The sequence below is a fragment of the Zeus faber genome (assembly GCF_960531495.2).
Source record: "Zeus faber genome assembly, chromosome: 10".
Taxonomy (NCBI): Eukaryota; Metazoa; Chordata; class Actinopteri; order Zeiformes; family Zeidae; genus Zeus; species Zeus faber.
This window is the reverse complement of record NC_137199.1, coordinates 27365131-27383451: the sequence shown is the minus strand read 5'-3', so window position 1 is coordinate 27383451 and position 18321 is coordinate 27365131. Positions and strand designations below refer to the sequence as shown.

Below are 18321 nucleotides of genomic sequence, written 5' to 3'. Positions count from 1 at the left end.
CATGATGTAATAAATGTGTTTTGTCGCCTCTTGTGTGTTGAGCTGACGGGGGGGGGGGGGGGGTGCCGTTCCCTTTCTCGCCGCCAGAGGGCGGTCGCCCCCCTTATTCCCGCGTCTAAGATGACGTCAGTGGCGGGGCGGGGGTGAAAGGTCGCGGGAAACATGGCGGCCTCCGCGGGCGACACGTTTTCCCTCTGCGTGGACCCCGGCAACGTCAGCGGCGGCGTCGAAGTCAGACTTATTGACAAGGTCAAGGTAAAGTGCGTCGGTGTTCGACGGGTAAACATCTGCTGGAAGTGTGAACGTCGGCTTTTTTTTTTTTTAATTCAATGGTTAGTTGTAAAGACTGGGTCCACGTGAGTTAAATACCAACGACTCAAGTACAACAATGATTGAAATCGACATAAATCAGCGGTATCAGTGAGTCAGGTTGCAGTTGGGGTTTGATCGGCGGAGAAAGGAGATCACCGCCGGGTGCTCGCTGCAGTGTTCAAATATGGTGCCACAATAACAGGTATGGCAATGCGATCGATCAAAAAAAAAAATCGCGATATTTCCGATGAATACCGCGATGGCGACGTGTTGGGGCCGAGTCTTGACGCTCAGCTCTCATCGCCAACGTGGATATTGGAGCAGGCAGGTTGAGGCGTTGGCTGCAACAGTCTGACGTTCAGACTTCAGCCTCCAGGACGTCATTTGACTGTAGTGCGGTACTATAAAATGCCGCTTCTCCAACGATCTGTCTCCCCAGTCGTGGTGAAGAGTGCGGCGGCGTCTCTCTCTCCGTCGTCCTCAGACGAGCCTTCCATCGGCGTCTCCGGCCGTCCCCGTTCTCCGTCCATCTGACCGGCTCCTTTGTGCTTCTACAGCATCTGTCCTTAGCACCTAGCGTGGCGATGGACGTTCATAGCAAATAGACTCCCACGGAGACGCAGATGGACCACACACACTAACACTGATGCTAATATTTATACTAACACCGGTTGTTCTCATTTCGCAGGGGAAGGGCCTGTTTGCAAAACGGAGCATCAAGAAAGGAGATGCTATTTTCCTGGAGCGCCCCATTGTCTCTGCCCAGTTCTTGTGGAATGCACTATATAAATATAAAGGTAGTGTATAGATACACTAAGCCCGGTTTAAGACACACTGTGATCTTATTGTGGTGGTGTTATCCCTAACATGTAGGCTGTAACATACAATTAGCCAATTAGTTCTAGATTTATTTTATTAGCATTATTTTTCCCTACTGTTATACTGTACCTTTTCTTCATAGTGACCATACAGTATATGTGCTATATATACACACTGTGTTATCAACCTCATCTCCCCAAAGGAAATACAGAAAGCTTATCTGCCTGTCTGCTTCCTATACCCTGCCAGTCCTTAAATTAACCATATGGAGTTGAATATTTTGGGCCTACGGTCTCCTAATCCCCTCTCCTCGCTCTCTGCAGCTTGCGAGTACTGCTTGCGTGCTTTGGAGACGGCGGAGGAGAATGCCAGGAGGCTCAGCGGCCTGCCGGACCTCAGCCTTCCCTACCCCGAGCTCTGCAGAGTACGGCCTGAGCAGCATCAGGCGTGTCCTCAATGCCAGGTGGGTCAGGCCAGTGTGAAGTAGTGTGTTTATAATTTTTTTGCTCTTTCTTCGAAAGGCATTCAACATCTAAATGACACCTTTGCATGAAGATAAGTGAGATAAAAACCTTGTTCATCCCAAGGGCAATTGTTGTGCCAAGGTGCATAAAATGGAAAAAGGAGCATTGAAAAACAGTAATAGGAAGAGCAGTCATACGTAAAGGAAATTAAAGTAGTCTAAGTAGTAGTTACAGTGTTGCAGGCTAGTGCAACTGTATGCATCACATAGGTGTTAAACTTACCGATAGTGATTTTTGTTATGTTACTTGTTATCATTTGAGGGGTAACTCTTGAGTATACCAGTTGTGGGCATTTCTCAGGATGCCCCATTTGTTCTGACGGTTCGCTCATCGCCCCCTGCAGGTGATGTACTGCAGCAGCGAGTGCCGGCAAGCTGCAGCAGACCAACACCATCGTGTTCTCTGTTTAGGTCCCTCCCATGAGGACCCGAACCATCCAATCAACAAACTAAAAGACGCATGGAGGCGAGACTGAGCATTCCAGCAGTTGTTGTGTTTTTCATTGGACCAGCGTGTCCACCCCCAGTACTAATGTGTACTTTGTTATTTTACCTTTCAGGGGTATGCATTATCCCCCAGAGACCTCCAGCATCACGCTGATGGCCAGAATGGTGGCCGTTGTCAAGCAGGTGATTTTTCTCTACTTTTTTTTCTTAAGTTAATTTTACATTTAGAGGGAGCTGGCAGATAACTTGATATGATCATTTATTCTTTCATCGTCTCAAATTAATTAATTGTGAAACAATAAATGACATATTCACGTGGACATATTGACACCTAATTTGATAGTTTAAATTGGTGAGTAGATACAGCCTAAAATGGGTCATGATACTAGATCTGAAATATAGGATGAAGTTTTATTGCGGAAAATCTAGTGTTAGTGCTGATATCTTTTGTATTTCTTCCAACTCATGCAAATGTGTTGGGTGGCTTTTCAGGTCAGGGTGCTGTGCAGGCCACTCAAGTTCTTCCATGCCAATCTCTAAAAAATACTTCTTCACCTTAATTTGTGCATGGGGGCTATTTCATTCTGAAATTAGAAAGGTCCCTCTTCAAACGGTCATAATAATACACCGATCAGCCTCAACATTACAACCACCGCTAATAACCACTAATATTGTGTAGCTCCCCCTCCTGCCACCAAAACAGTTCTGACCCGTGGAGGCATGGACTCCACAAGACCTCTGAAGGTGTCCTGTGGTATCTGGCACCAAGACGTTAGCAGCAGATCCTTTAAGTCCTCATGTTGCGAGGCGGGGCCGCCATGGATCGGGCTTGTTGTTCCAGCACATCCGACAGATGCTCCATCACATCGGACCCTAACCCTGCCAAGGCCACATGATGATGAAGAAGTAAACTTGATTCATCAGGTCAGGCTACCTTCTTCCATTGCTTGCCCATTGCATGTGCCCATCGTAGGCGCTTGTAGGACGGTGGACAGGGGTCAGCATGGGACTCTGACTGGTCTGCAGCTACACAGCCCCATACACAGTGAACTGTGATGCACTGTGTGTTCTGACACCTTTCTATCACAGCAGCATTAACTTTTTCAACAATTTGTGCCACAGTAGCTCTTCTGTGGGATCGGAGCAGACGGGCTAGACATCGCTCCCCACGCACATCAATGAGCCTTAGCTGCCCGTCACCCTGTCACCGGTTGTCCTTACTTGGACCACTTTTGGTAGGTACTAACCACTGCATACCGGAAGAACCCCACAAGACCTGCCGTTTTGGAGATTTTCTGACCCAGTCGTCTAACCATCACAATTTGGCCCTTGTTAAAGTCGCTCAGATCCTTACGCTTGCCCAACACATCAACTTCAAGAACTGACTGTTCACTTGCCGCCGAATATATCCAACCCCTTGACAGGTGCCATTGGAACAAGATGAACAATGTTATTCACTGCACTTGTCAGTGGTTTCGATGTTGTGGCTGATCAGTGTATAATATAATAAAGTAGAGTATTATTGCAGCACAGAGTTTTCACTTCACGGGAATTCATAAACATAACCTGAACCATGAAGAAGAGCTCCAGACCATCTATTTCACCATCCTTCACGTTTGGCACTAGGCGTTTTGGCAGCTCGTGTCCTCCTGTCGTCTACCAAACCCAGATTCTTCTGTCGGACCGCCAGAGAGTCACCTCCCAGAAAGTGTGTGTTCAGTGCTCCAGTGTTCGCGCCGCAGCCGACCGTGGCGTCACGCGTGGTAATCCTAGGCTTGGAAATCCCTTTCACTCGGATCCCAACGAACAGTTCTTGTGTTGACGTTGCTACTCTGCAGCGAGTGTTGCAACCCAGGACTCGAGCTTCGGCCATTCTGTTCCGTGAGCTTGTGCGGTTGTTTACCTTTCTGAAATTTCGAGTGAGCTGGAGAAATATTGTATCTGACAATTCAGGGAACAAGTCCATAAACGGTAAATGTTGACGAATCCAGTGAGCGCAGTGTCATCTTGGGACCAAAGATGAAATTTAGGTCCTGCAAAAGAGAGAGGGCTATGGAAAAGCCCCCCCTAAAAAAACAATACAAACATTAATACATGATACATAACTCCAGTTTGAAATATGAATAAAACAATTACACTTTTTATGTACAGTGGGGGAAATAATTATTTGATCCCTCAGTGATTTTGTAAGTTTGCCCACTGACAAAGGAATGAACGGTCTATTTTCTGTCTTATTTTGTATTTCATTGAGTGAAAAGTATTTGATCCCCTACCAACCATAAAGAATTCTGGCTCCCACAGATTAGTCCTCTCCCTTTAAGAAAGTACTCCTAATCTGAACTCGTTACCTGTATAAAAGACACCTGTCTCAACTTGTTACCTGTATAAAAGACACCTGTCCACAGAATCAATCAATCAGATTCCAACCTCTCCATCATGGGCAAGACCAAGGGGTATAAATGATCATGAGAAAGGTGAGGGATCAGCCCAGAACTACACAGGGGCAGCTTGTTAATGATCTCAAGGGAGCTGGGACCACAGTCACCAGGAAAACCATTGGTAACAAACTACGCCGTAATGGATTAAAATCCTGCAGCGCCCGTGAGGTCCCCCTGCTCAAGAAGGGACATGTACAGGCTCGTCTGAAGTTGGCCAATAAACACCTGAATGATTCAGAGATTGCTTGGGAGAAGGTGATGTGGTCAGATGAGACCAAAATCGAGCTCTTTGGTATCAATGCGACTCACCGTGTTTGGAGGAAAAGGAATTCTGACTACGACCCCAAGAACACCATCCCCACCGTCGAGCATGGAGGTGGAAGCATTATGCTTTAGGGGTGTTTCTCTGCTCAGGGGACAGGTCGACTTCACCGCATCGAGGGAATGATGGATGGGGCCATGTGCCGTGAAATCCTGGGTGACAACCTCCTTCTCTCAGCCAGGACACTAAAAATGGGTGGTGGATGGGTCTTCCAGCACGACAATGACCCTAAACATACAGCCACGGCAACAAAGGAGTGGCTCAGGAAGAAGCACATTAAGGTCATGGAGTGGCCTGGCCAGTCTCGTGACCTTATTTCTATAGAAAATCTGTGGCGGGAGCTGAAACTTGATGTTGCCAAGCGACAGCCTCGAAACCTTAAAAGATTCGGAGAGGATCTGCAAAGACGAGGGGTCCAACTCTCCTCCTGAGATGTGTGCAAACCTGGTAATCAACTACAAGAAACGTCTGACCTCTGTACCTGCCAACAAGGGTTCCTCCACCAAGTACTAAGTCATGTTTTGATAGGGGATCAAATACTTATTTCACTCAATGAAATGCAAAATAATTTATCTTTTATTTAATGTGATTTTCTGGATTTTCTTTTTGATATTCTGTCTCTCACTGTTATAATAAACCTACCAAAAATTACCACTAAAATTGTAGACCGTTCATTTTTGTCAGTGGGCAAACTTGAAAAATCAGTGAGGGATCAAATAATTAGTCCCCCTACTGTATCTTCTCTGTTAAATGTCATCTCGCACTCTTGTGCAGTCTTTTATTTTCCATCAGACGTTCACAGACAACCCAGTACAAGTCTGTAAATGTTAAATTACCATGTTAATTGGCGTCCTTATCAATTCCATGTTCACCAGGCCCAAGACAAAGGACGCTGGAGGAAGCTGTTCTCACACTTCTGCAGTCGTTCTGCCAATGAGGAAGAGGAGATCGCCCACAAGCTCCTCGGGGAGAAGTTCAGGGTGAGCTCCCGTCATGAAATGTGAAATGTCTACGCAGAATCTATGCACTCATGGAATTGTTTACATGTCTTGTTCAAAGCAGATTACACAGCCGGAAAGACTCTTTTAAGTCTAACCCCTAAATTAGGGAACGTGTTGTACACATATTTGCATATTAATGTCAGTGCAATGCTTTCATTCCACAGGGACAGTTGGCCTTGCTGCAAGGCTTGTTTACAACAGCACTTTACGATGAAAATCTCAGTCAGGTGAGTGTTGAGTGTTTAGTGTTTCCAAGATGATAATTGCTGGCCTCATCGATCGACTGAAGCTGCTAATTCTTTTTGACTGATACATCGAGGCTGCTGATTGCGTGTATTTTTGTTTCTATTTTTATCACTTTATGTGAGTGTTTGCTGTCAGCGTGCTGCCGGATGTCTGTCAAATGTGTTTTCTCTGTCAGTCAGAGTGACACAGACTGACACAGGTGCCACATACTGTCTGGCTTTTGCTTCCTTATATGCTTCATACAATTATTAAATAATAGCTTTTGCATAGGTTCCAGAATCCGGTGGAGTAGTAATGGACTAATACCAGCATTATTCGAAGACAACCTCCATTTTTTTACTTTATTGTACTTTTCATTGTAGAGCTATTAAATGGCTTCCTGTGGCACTTACTGCTCTAAAACACTTGATTCAAACGTTCTTTCCAAATAGCCGATTTTAGCACCAAAACTTAGTAATGCCAAGTTCTTGTTAAAACTGTACTTGGTGAAAAGTGGCATATGTTTATCTGAGATGGCCTACCCACTGAAATAAACTTAATACAACCACTTCTTCAAAGTCATTTACCCGTTTTGCAACTGTGTTGACAATAAGTGTGTTGGGTGACTCAGATCTTTTAAAATACCAATATTTTCCGACTTCCCTTGAATGCATACCTACATTGTCAGTATGGAGAATAAAAGATGTTCAATAAATATCTAGTTTTGAAAGAGCAAAGGTTTTAAGCTAGTCAGTATTTATTGTCCAATATCCACCATGTCTTTCTGGCTAACTATTGCTTTAGAGTTTTATTAGGAAACAAAACCTGGCGGCATAAAGGCCCTGTGTCTGCAAACACCTGCGGAACCGTAAGAATGCGGCAGGAATTTAGGTGATTTCACTGAAGGACGAGTGTTTGCTCTGAGCAAAGCACTAATTCATTCCAGGACACCATGCTCTAGTGGCTCAGTGCTGTGATGTACCTGTTATGGGAGGCATTATCCTACGTCTTTGTTGTTATTGTTGTCTTTCAGTGGTTTACTCCGGAGGGTTTCCGTTCTCTCTTTTCACTGGTTGGGACCAATGGACAGGGCGTCGGCACCAGGTTAATCCTTACCTGTCTGAATTTTACATTAAACGCCTAATGAGTATTATTTTTATAATTATTATCGTTATTAATAAACACATTTATGTATTAAATGTATATTTATAGCACCTGTTTTACAATTTGATTCCAGCTCCCTCAGTCAGTGGGTCCATGCTTGCGATGCGCTGGAGCTCCCCAGCCAGCAGAGGGAGCAGTTGGATTCCTTTATTGACCAGCTGTACAAGGACATAGAGAAAGGTTTCAAGTCACTCTATAGTTACATGATGTGTTCGTGGCCTCGTCACAGCAGATTTGTAATTGTGGTGTCGGACGGCCGCGTGTCCCTAGAATAATACTTGAAACTTCTGCACCAATTCTCGATAAAGGCCAGAATTAACCCTCATCTGGATGTGTCCTACCATTTTTATTTTATTTTTATTTTTCTCCTAAGAGACTGGAGACTTCCTCAACTGCGAGGGTTCAGGACTCTTCCTGCTTCAGAGTTCATGTGAGGGCAGCGATCAATGTTGTTGTGAGCCCAATATTTCAGTTTCCTCGCTCGAGAGGCCGTTCATCCAGTTTGGAGGCTTTATTTCTTATATTGCATTTTTGTTCCCCCAGGTAACCACAGCTGCATACCCAACGCTGAGGCCTCCTTCCCAGACAACAATTTCTTGCTCCACCTAAATGCCCTCAGTGACATCAGCCCAGGAGAGGTTGGCGCACTCGTCTGTGTTTTTTGGGGGTTGCCGGGGGGAGGGTGATGAACGTTCCGGCCCTGGCTGGATGAGGCCGAACATCCCTCTCTTGCTTTTTGTGCCGCTGCGCTGTCAGACGGTATTAGGCCGACGAGACTTTTGAGAATCGGAGCGGGTTTGTCAGCCTGTCAGAAAGACGGAGAAGCCTTGCATCTGAATGGCAGCCCAAACTCCAATGCGTTGAGCAGCCGCGTAGACGTCGACAGCCCCCCGATTCTCTTTCAAGTTTTGGCTTCGGTACATTTTTCAGGCGCCGCTTCAGAAGCGCGTCGGCTAACGCGGCCATTGTAAGTTGGTTGCCGGGTTTCGACAAATTGAACACTTTATACTTTTCAACCCGCAGGAGGTCTGCATCAGCTACTTGGACTGCTGTCAGCGCGATCGGAGCCGCCACAGCAGACACAAGATTCTGAGGTAAACAATGATAATCCTCTGTGTGAATCCCTCGGATTATCTCAAAAACTATACCCAGTTTGTTGTGCGTCAATCGTAAGCCACGCGGGCGGTGATGGCAACGGCGAGCCAGAGACAGCGGGGCCTCTGATGGCTACTCCTGTGTGCTCACGCTGCTCATTGATCAGCGAGATGTCGATTCGTTATTGATCAACGCCCTAACACTCAGAGGAGGGGGCCTGGAGGGCTTGTTGAGATTCATATTCTTTTTGCTTTATCTCGTGGAGGTATTCCCGTTTGAAAACACAGGAGATGCCCAGAGAAGCCTCTGAATCACAAGTAGAAATGTACATTATTATATTAGTTTGCAGCGGCGGCTGTGGTCGGTCCTCACCAAGAAACGTGTGTGGGGTGTATAAATGATGTAATCCCGTTTCTCTGCCCAGGGAGAACTACCTGTTTGTATGCTCGTGTCCGAAGTGCATCTCCCAGATGGACGAGCCGGATTTGACGTCGGAGGAGGAAGAGGAAGAGGAGGGTGAGGCCGAAGGAGAAACTGAGGGGGACGAGCTCGAAGACGAAATGACAGACGTCTGATATGAAGGCGGAACAAACAAACAAACGGACGAGCAGAATGGGAAAGACTCCCCCGTGATCAAGCCATTATCGCAGTGGAAGCTAAGCAGCCGCACGCTCCAGTGTACGAGGCGGGGCCACGTTTCCACATCCCGGTCTGTCAACATGGGTTCTGGCGTCAATAAAAGCGCCCGTTCCCCAAGCATTTCACTCACTTTGCCCAATGTCATAGATCTGCCAAAGAAAGTCATCCTGAAATGACACGGCCACGCTTTTGAGATGCGTCACTCTGAATCCACTAAACAAACCTGAAAAATGCCAATCTGTGTTTTTTTTTTTTTTGTTTGTTTGTTTTTTAGCCGAATCAATTGGTTCATCTCGGGAATTGTAAAATTGGTTGCAATGCTGTTCAGCTCTCAGGTTCCAAGTCTCCAATTCCCTTTACTCCCTTAAAATTCGAGTCCAGGTACATTATTTTGGTGGTAAGGGGGGGTGGTAAGTTGTTTATTTTCATCATCCCTGACATGGAAGGTATTATTGAGAGCACTATTGAGTCTTCAACAGAACAATTGCTTTATATCAGTAACTATTTATCCGTTTTTGCGTGAGCGCATTTTAGCCGCGGTTCACCATGATTGAAATTTCTGCTTCTGCCAACACGAATCAATACTAAAACAATGACTGTAATCTCTGATCCCAATATTTTCGGTAATACTAGACAAAGATGGAAAATATTGAATGAATAACCTCAATCACCCCCGTTGGCATTCACAGCAAAGGCACAGGAGAACACCATTTGTAAGGTTTGTACTTTTGAAGTCCAACCTGGCATTCTCTGATACCAAATATGATCTTTTGAGTTAAAACTTCACTATTCAAGCATAAACTATTGAGGATTCAAGACCTTCTATTTTTGTGACTTTGAGCTCACCTCGTTCTTACGTCCAAAGGCTTTTGTGAGTCAGGTATCTTGTCTGTTAACCCCCCCACCCCAATACGCGCACACTCGCTGGTCCTTCGTGCTTTTATTTTGGCGTTCTAATCTGTCTGTATACTTGCCAAGCATGTATACGACATTGATGCTGGCCACACATGCAGCATTTATTTGGTTTGCAAATACTGCGTTCCCCGACACCTGTATGTTCTATTTACCATCATACTAATGGATAAGTCAATTAAATGAAGTGCACCCCTCTGCCGTTGTTTCAATCAATTTGCCTGCACTGTGCCAAAATGCAGAATTGAAAATAAACAGTGTTGCCCAAAAGTCCCAATATCATCCTTGACACTTTTTAGCGGCCCCGTTCAGACGCTTTCCTCCGTCGCCGAGCTGAACTTGTCAACAGCGCTAATCCAGATGCATCTTGCCTATGATCTTAACCTCCTCCCAGTGCATGCACCAATTCCCCCTCAAGAATTGTCCCACTTGCGTCAAATGGTAATTTGGCCTGGATGCACCGCGGAGAGATGAAAAGAACACATTATTTCCATGAGAGGATGCACACCTGGGACCCGGCGGAGCAGAAGGCCGGACCTCTGGATACGTGCGCCCCCCACCCACCCACCCACGGTCCTCTGAACCCGCGCCAGGAGCTCTGAGCCGTCGGAATGTGGACTTTGCCGCTCCGGCGTGGGGGGGGGCGGCCGTCCACACAGACCTCCACAGCAAAACAGCTCGGCCACTTCAAGCGGAGGGAAAGTACAGAGGTCAAAAGAACCCACTTGGTTTGGGGAGAAGTGGGTCGAGTGGAGCCTCATCTGAGGATTGGAGGCGGGGGAGGGCGGGCGAGTCCTTTATTCTGACATTCCACGTACTGCACTTGAAATATCATTTCACCGAGGAGGGGGGGGGGGGTGGACGTATTAGGGTCATTACCATTTTATGCAGATGATTGAGCAAAACTACACCTGGAACATCTGTGTGCACTGAGATCTCTTAAGTTAAATTATAGCAGTTCCATTGAAATCGTAAATTGGCGTAACCTACTTTAGTGCACACTCTGATGGAGCATCCATTTACAGTCTGGGGGAAAGTAGGGAACTTTCAATACGGTTCATATTTGTCTAGAGCCATATCCTTGTGAATTACCACAACCTTTGCTTTAAATACCTTTCAGACAAAGTACTTATATACTTTGATCGGAATGTCAATGTGGCTAAAGTACATTTGAGTCGAGGTGTTTTCTTTATCTCCTACATTATCAAACAGGACTCTGGTAATATACACGTGCAAATGACACCATGTCTCCTCTGCACCGCGACTTGAGTCGATTCACGTTTTAAAAGCTGCACCCACACCGTCTGCGAGCCGCTACTCCTCAGCGCTTTATTTTTTGTGTTTTTTTTAACTTATTTGTTTGACTCTGCCATGCCTGACATGGAAATATCCCAAGCCTTTTTAATCCCCACTGAGCTGGAGTGGAGCTTCGGCGTCGGGAATCGCAGCAGTTTGGGCCGTTCCAATATCTACGCGAGACGAAATGTCATTTTTGCTTGGAAGCCGCCAAGTCGTGGAATGACTTCTGAGATAAGAACCATCACAGTCTTCCCCCCCCTCTCTTAAAATCACCTCTAAAAAGGTGACTTCAGATTCACAGAGTTATTATTGAGTCGTCGGGTCTCCTTCATTTGTCTTTTTTTTTTTTTTTTTTATACATTCTGAGTTCTCCGTTTCTGTTTGGTGGTTGTTTTGGATAAATACACCAAATACCATTTTTAATTGCAGCAGGAAGCAGAGAGAGATGATCTGCTTCATGCATTTGTGGTTGTTACGAGGGAGTAGATGCAGATATTTATGAGCGATCTGAGTTAATAGAATTCACATTTTATATGCAGTATACGCCGCATCCGTTCCACTGAAGTACCATGTTGCTTTGTTTAGGATCTACTTGTTTCTCTCTTTTTTTTTTTTTTTTTTTTGGAACTGATCTGTTTATCTGGTGTGAGTGTGCACAAGCCATGAAATGGAAATCTTTTGTTTTTCAGGAACCTGAAAGTGAGTCGGCCGGAAGCGGGGCGCCATATGGAGACAATCTTCGACCTGCATTAGCGGCGTCCACGTGGGTGACTGCGAGGGGAACCGCGGCCGCCTCGGAGGGACGCCGCTGCGCCGAGTGATGGACGACCACTCGGTACCGGATCAGCCAAGCTGAAGTTAAATAATCAGGAGCAAACCAACGCGCCCGGGAAGGAACGCATGCAGGGCTCCACCGCGACCATTCGCCGGGTTTTAATGGTCAGTTATAATCACTGGTTAAAATCTGCCAAGAATGCCTTTGCAATACGGTCACTGTGGCCCGTAGAAACCTCAAATCTCCAGCGGAAAAATGTTACATTTCGCAGGGCACCGCAGAAATAACAAGAATTTTTCAAAAAGGTTTTTGCAACTGAAAGAAGGGCTGAATTGAATATCAAACCCCTCGGGTTCGACCTCTGCGATTATGCTGGAATTCTCTTAACGGCAGTGCACGCAACAGCGCCTCTCTAACATAGAGACACAACACAAGACCACAACCAGAAGCATGGAAGCCCAAACCGGATAAGATGAAGTACTACGCGGGAGGATATCTGCGTACACAGAAATGATGAATTCAAGTCGGCTGGACACTCTCGCGTTCCAAAACCTTGCGAGAACGAAAATAAATAAATAAATAAACGAGAAATGGGAACGCTGGCGTGGAAATTTCAGGACCTTATATTTCCCCGAGACGCTGCATGTTTTGCTCTGTCACGTGAGTCGACGGTTCGAGACCCCCTGAACATGTTGACATTTTCCACAATCCGGCAACCTTTCCATTTTTTAAGCCTCGGACAATTAAAATCAAACCATTGTGCTGGCGTGTGTGAAAGAAGTCAAGTGTGAACGCCTTTCCCTCTGTGGCGGTTCCAGCTCTGACTCACCGAGGGCAAATGAGGCTTTTCAAACACTTTGACCATTCAGCTTTATCTCCCGATATCTCTATTTAACTGTTCCCCACTGAGGGACATTCATCACATCCTTGTTGAAATACTTTATTTTGGTTGTGGCATTTTAAATTGGGGGGCTGGGGGGACAGCCGCAGCAACCAATTATGCCGGACACAATCGTAGTAGTCAGAATATTTCGGAGGCGGGCGAGATAGCTCGGCCAGATAAGATGTTTTGTTTTTTTCTCAATATCAACAGCTTCTCGCGCTTCCTGCGGGTTAGCGCTTTGACGGACTGATCGTCGCACAAAAGGTCGCATTCATGAGCCAGTTATAACCCAAATCTGCCCGTACAATGGACATGGATAAGACGGGACTGTTCTGGAATTTGGCCCGATTCAGCCCAATTCATTTCCTCCCGCAGCGACGAGACGAGAAGTGTTGTGTCCGGTTACTGAGGACATTGTCTTTCCAAAGGTCACCGGCGCTCACATGTGCTCCAAAACGTTTATTTTTTGACATATTTCAGATCCTGACGCCTCATATCGCCAGTGCTGAAACTGTAAACAATACATTTTTAATCCCTATGGGAAAACTAGCTCTCTGCATTTTCCCCACCCTTTACCTCGGAGCGGCGGGCAGCCGCAGTGCAGCGCCCAGGGACCAATTCCAGCTCCAGCTCTGTTGCCGGTGCCTCGGTCAGGGGCGCCGACAGGAGCATTAACCCCTAACATACATGTCTTTTGAGGGTGGGAGGAAACCCACGCTTAATGCGGGGAGAACACGCTGACTCCACAGAGAACGGACCTGGGACGGCCCGGGATCCGAACCCGCCACCTTCTTGCTGTGGGGCGACAGGGCCGCCCGATCAAAATTGTGGTGCTGCAGTTAGCTCACGTGAAAACCAGAGGCAATAATAATAATAATCAATTGGCTTTCACCTTAAAATTCACAATAAAGAATAAAAAGGAAAACCTAAAATAAACAAGAAAAAATGGAAATATACAATATAGCAAAAAATGAGCAAAAACAGGCAATAAGAAAAAAAATTGGCAATATTAAATTCACGATGTACTGTACAATAGAAAATGAAAATAAGCATAACAATAAAAGACGAGCAGGAAATTAAGAACCTTGAGAGCTTGAGAGTTGAGCACTTGGGACAAACCACATGTACCAGTGCACCCGCGCATGGCAGAAAGCCTCAAATCAAGCTATTCTGGAGCTCAATACAATTGCGGCGAGGGTACGCCGAGAAACCAATGAATGGCTCCAGACAGAGCGTTCTCTATGAGCCACCGCCTGCGTGCCATACGCCACATGGTCAACAGCGGCGGCTTCCGTTTATTTTCACAGCCAACAGCAAACATCAGAATCTCCGAGGCCACAACCGGCTACGTCGGCCTACGTCACTCTACGTCGCTCTACGTCGGTCGTCAGTCCTGTCTTCAGTCAATAAGAGTAGTCACATAACAAAACACAACGGTCTCCAGACCCATAAACCTTTGCATCAAACACAACCATCTGGCCCTGAGAGCGTGGAACTGACGTAGCGCTTGTCCTGACATTTCCTCTGAAATGGAGTTTAAGTCAAGCGCCGTCTGACACTGAAGCAAAAGAAATGTCATAAATAATAACAAATGAAAATGAGCATTAAAACCACTTCACGATGAATTGACAAGGATGTTTATTAGAATTGATTTCCGTTCGGACCACCCGTGACATTATCTCGATAGGATCGAATCTAACTTCATTGTCCGCCAAACCGTCATCAGTTCACCAAACACAAGAGACATCAATTAGAATCAGTTTTGATAAAATAACACATTTGGCACCCAACATGTGTATGACTCTGACAGGGGCTGATGTGAGAGGAGCACAGGGAGAAGCGCTGTTTCTCGGAAACTTCGGCAGAGGCAGAGTGTGTGCGAGCGCTGGGAAAAAGTGCTGTTACTTAACAAAAAAATCGAAATTGAGTGAATTTTCACCCCAGGGAGTAATAAAACCACATCTCAGCTCAACAAGAATAGCTGTCCGCCACAACATTACCCGTTGTCATATGCTGGGCCACATCGGAGCAGCCCGTGTGCATGGTAATGCCCTTCTACAAGCCCTCGAAAATATAAACCGCAAGTCTCCTTCAAATGCGTAGAAGCCGCGTTTCCTCGTTTCCTCGTTGCCTGTCGCCCCGGCGGTGGCCGCCTCCACGCACCGCTGAGATGAAATGGACCGTACGCAGCTTGATGTATAAACCATGAAGTACATTCGGGCTCTTTTGATGAGGGTCCTCCAGGTTTGTTGGTCCCGTGAGGCTTTGCTGGCTGTTATCGACCCGGACGAGCCTGGGACGAGCCGGGGGGGCCGGGCGGGGCCGGGGGTGGCGGGGGGGCGGGGAATTAGCCTTTTCAAGATGCAGCGTGTGGCCCTTTTCTTTTCTCTGCCATTCAAAGGGAAACGTATTTAGCATCCGTAAATATTTACTCCTTCATGTGCTTTGGCCAGCGACGTGCACGGAGGTGCCACTCCATTAAAACCAGCGCTCTGGGCGCTTGTTTGAGGTCTTTGCATTTTCCACTGATTACACATAAAAAGACCACGTGGGATCCTGGGTTTCACGGGGGCTTTTTTCCCCCTCCCTAAAGGAGAGATATTTTTAACGTTTCCATTTGGTGTGGAAAAGTGCTTTTGCAAATATCTGAACATTGGATATTAAGGAAAGGTAAATAGCCGTACAGCGGTTTTATTGCAACCGAATAAGATCCGTGTCTCGGGCAGTTTTTCATTCATTTGAAAAGAGAAAGAACGAGGTCGTCAGTATGAACTCATCATTCAGTTAGCAACAAAACACACACATTGTCAAATGTGATAAATCCTTTAGACTATTTTTAAAACGGGCAAAATGTTGCGCGGTGTGCCGAAGGCATTCTTGGGCCATATGTTAAACCAGTTGTTTTTTTTCTTCAGAGACCCCCTAAATCAGACCTGATTCAGTCTGGGACCCCCGTATTTAAAGACAAGATACAAACCTTCCGTGCTGTAGCGTGTCGTCATGACACTTTACATTTAACCGTTTCACATTTAGGCATTTGAACCATTCCCATTCAGAGCACGTTTCAGCCGCGCTTCGTTGTGTCCGTTTGAGAGGAGCAGCATTACAGAACCACAACAACTGTTGATTTGTGACATAACAATATTTGACCCTTGAGGAAAGCCTGGCCACCCCTCCCTGAGACGCACCCCCCCCCCCCGCCGGTTGGGAACCCCAGCGTTCAACTAAACATCGCGGCTCCTTTACTCCTCAGAGCAGAGCGCCAGCGGTGAACAGACTGGGTGGCCTCCCCCCCGCTGGGCCGACATGTCTCCTGGTCGAGCTCAGAGATGCAAATGGCCCAGGACACAATGCTGCATCACGTACAAGTGAAACAAACGCGATTAAGCCCCGAATCTCTGCGGTAGAGGATCCACCCGAGCAAATCCCGCGCCCTGCGCCCCGCACCCCTCACCCCACACCCCACACCGCGCGGCAGCGAATGCCTCCCCCGGAGACGTTTAGCATTTTGTTAACATAAACCTGTTTAGTGTGACTTGGGATAACGGGGCCCTTAAGTGACAGATGTTTCTCTTTAATGTGATGGTGGGGGGTGTGTGTGTGTGTGTGTGGGGGGCGCTTTGGGCTGTTTGAAATCCCAAGATGATCCTGTCTTTCTGAAACACGGAGAAGAAGGGAAAAAAAAAAACAGCTTGGGTGTAGATATGAAACTTTCTGTGGTTCCCAAGAGAACATGAAAAACACCTTCGACCCCCCCCGCCCGCCCCCCCCCCGTGCTTCCCGTTTTGCGGGCTGTGGTTTGTCAGCGCGGCAGAGTCCAGCGCTCGCGGAAACGGCTCAAATGGCTCCGTTTTAAATCCCCCGAGAGAGAAAAGGTCATTAAGCCCCCGAGCGGCGCGCTCTCGCAGGGTGGAAACGACTCTGCACACGGAGAAGGAAGAGCCCGCTCAGTACAAAGAGTGTTTCAACTGCGTGGCGGGCAAGGTGAGGACCCCTCGGTCCATGCCGACCCTCGCCGGTTGGGGGGCGCGGACGGGGCGTGCTGTGTGAAAACGCCTTTTAAATGAGCCCCCCCCCGGCGAGGAATGCCGCCCTGCGACTACGTGGCTCCCACACTGCGCTGCCTGTTCCCCCCGCGGCGCGGACAGCCATGCTACTGTCGGAGGGAGCGCGGGAAACAAAAGGACGCTCTCATCGAGCTGTCGGCCTGTTTGCGCGGCCGGTTCAGGGCATCGAGGAGGCGGCGGCGGCGGGGAAATTCAGGCCGAACCTCCGAAGGAGCGGCACCGCAGGGGGGCTCTGGACGCTCTGGACGCTCGGCGGCGCGGCCTCCTCTCACACACACACACACACACACACACACACACACACACGCGTGGCCAAAAAAAGACACTTCGCTTCACTTCGATGTGGAGGCGAGCCTTCCCTTTGCTGCGGTGATGTCGAATGTTATTCATCTGGCTAAACACACACACACACATGCAGTACACACACACACGCACACACACGCGCGCACACACACGCACGCACATATGCGCGTGCACACACACACATGCAATCACACATGCACACGTACACACGCACACACACACACACACACAGACACAGGAAGCCGCTGAATTATAGATGCTTAAACAGGAAATTCCAGGCCGTCCCCTCTGTCAGTCAGGCTCTGACCTTGCACTGAATCAATTAGCAGAGCTGGAGGCAATCAGTGGACCCCCGGAGACCCTATGAATGTACCCCTAATTTATGAGGTGCTGGTGGGCCCCGCCGGTGGGCCCCGGTCTGCAGCCCTCACCTGCTCGGTGGCCGCTCGCCCCGCACGCAAGAGCCCGGCGGTAGCAAGTCCACTCGAAACGCCGACGTTCCCAGCGAGGGGGGTCCTCGGGGCGCGCACGCAGCGCAGCCGCGCCCGTCATTCACTCGTGCTGTTCTAACCCCCTCGTCCCGGGCTCTTCTAGGCGTTCCCGTTTCGGGTGTGGGGGGGGGGCTGACGCTTACCGGAGGAGGACCCAGCCATTCAGCGTTCTTCAGCTGCATCAATGCAGCATCTGTGACTCTCCCCCCGAGAGGCTCGCTGCGACGTCATCCCTCCGAGTCTCTCCATTCACCCCGGCACCCGGAGGGGAGCGGGAGGAGATTTCCCGGGGGCAATTTGCGTCGTATTCTCTCACGATGAAGATGCGACCGCCTTCCGTGGTGGAGATCAGTCATTGTTTTGCTCGTCAGACCTTTTCATATCGGAAAAAACAAACCGTCTTAACTCCACTTCCCAACGCACGCGGGGGCTCGACTGCGGCCCCGGACGTGACTGCGATGCGTATGTTTCTCGGCAGGTGTGTTTATTCCCTCCCGGCAAGGACACCTTTCATCATTTATCTGGCAGCACACTTCAATGTTTTTTCGCTGGCTAACAACTTCAGTGACCACAACGTTCTGTCAGTGGGAATGTGACGGAGATGAA

The 18321-nt window shown here is 47.8% G+C and overlaps 1 protein-coding gene across 1 annotated transcript; it reads left to right on the top strand.

The window, feature by feature from the left end:
* Positions 1–162: 162 nt before the first annotated feature.
* On the top strand, positions 163–10113 carry smyd5 (SMYD family member 5; the record flags this gene model as incomplete). Its single annotated transcript, XM_080008534.1, has 13 exons — positions 163–255; positions 1001–1109; positions 1455–1594; positions 1999–2120; positions 2215–2284; positions 5737–5841; positions 6027–6089; positions 7121–7191; positions 7325–7431; positions 7625–7681; positions 7795–7889; positions 8275–8345; positions 8771–10113. 13 exons carry the CDS (start codon positions 163–165, stop codon positions 8919–8921), a joined length of 1254 nt encoding a protein of 417 aa, XP_079864660.1. The 3' UTR covers positions 8922–10113.
* Positions 10114–18321: the final 8208 nt, after the last annotated feature.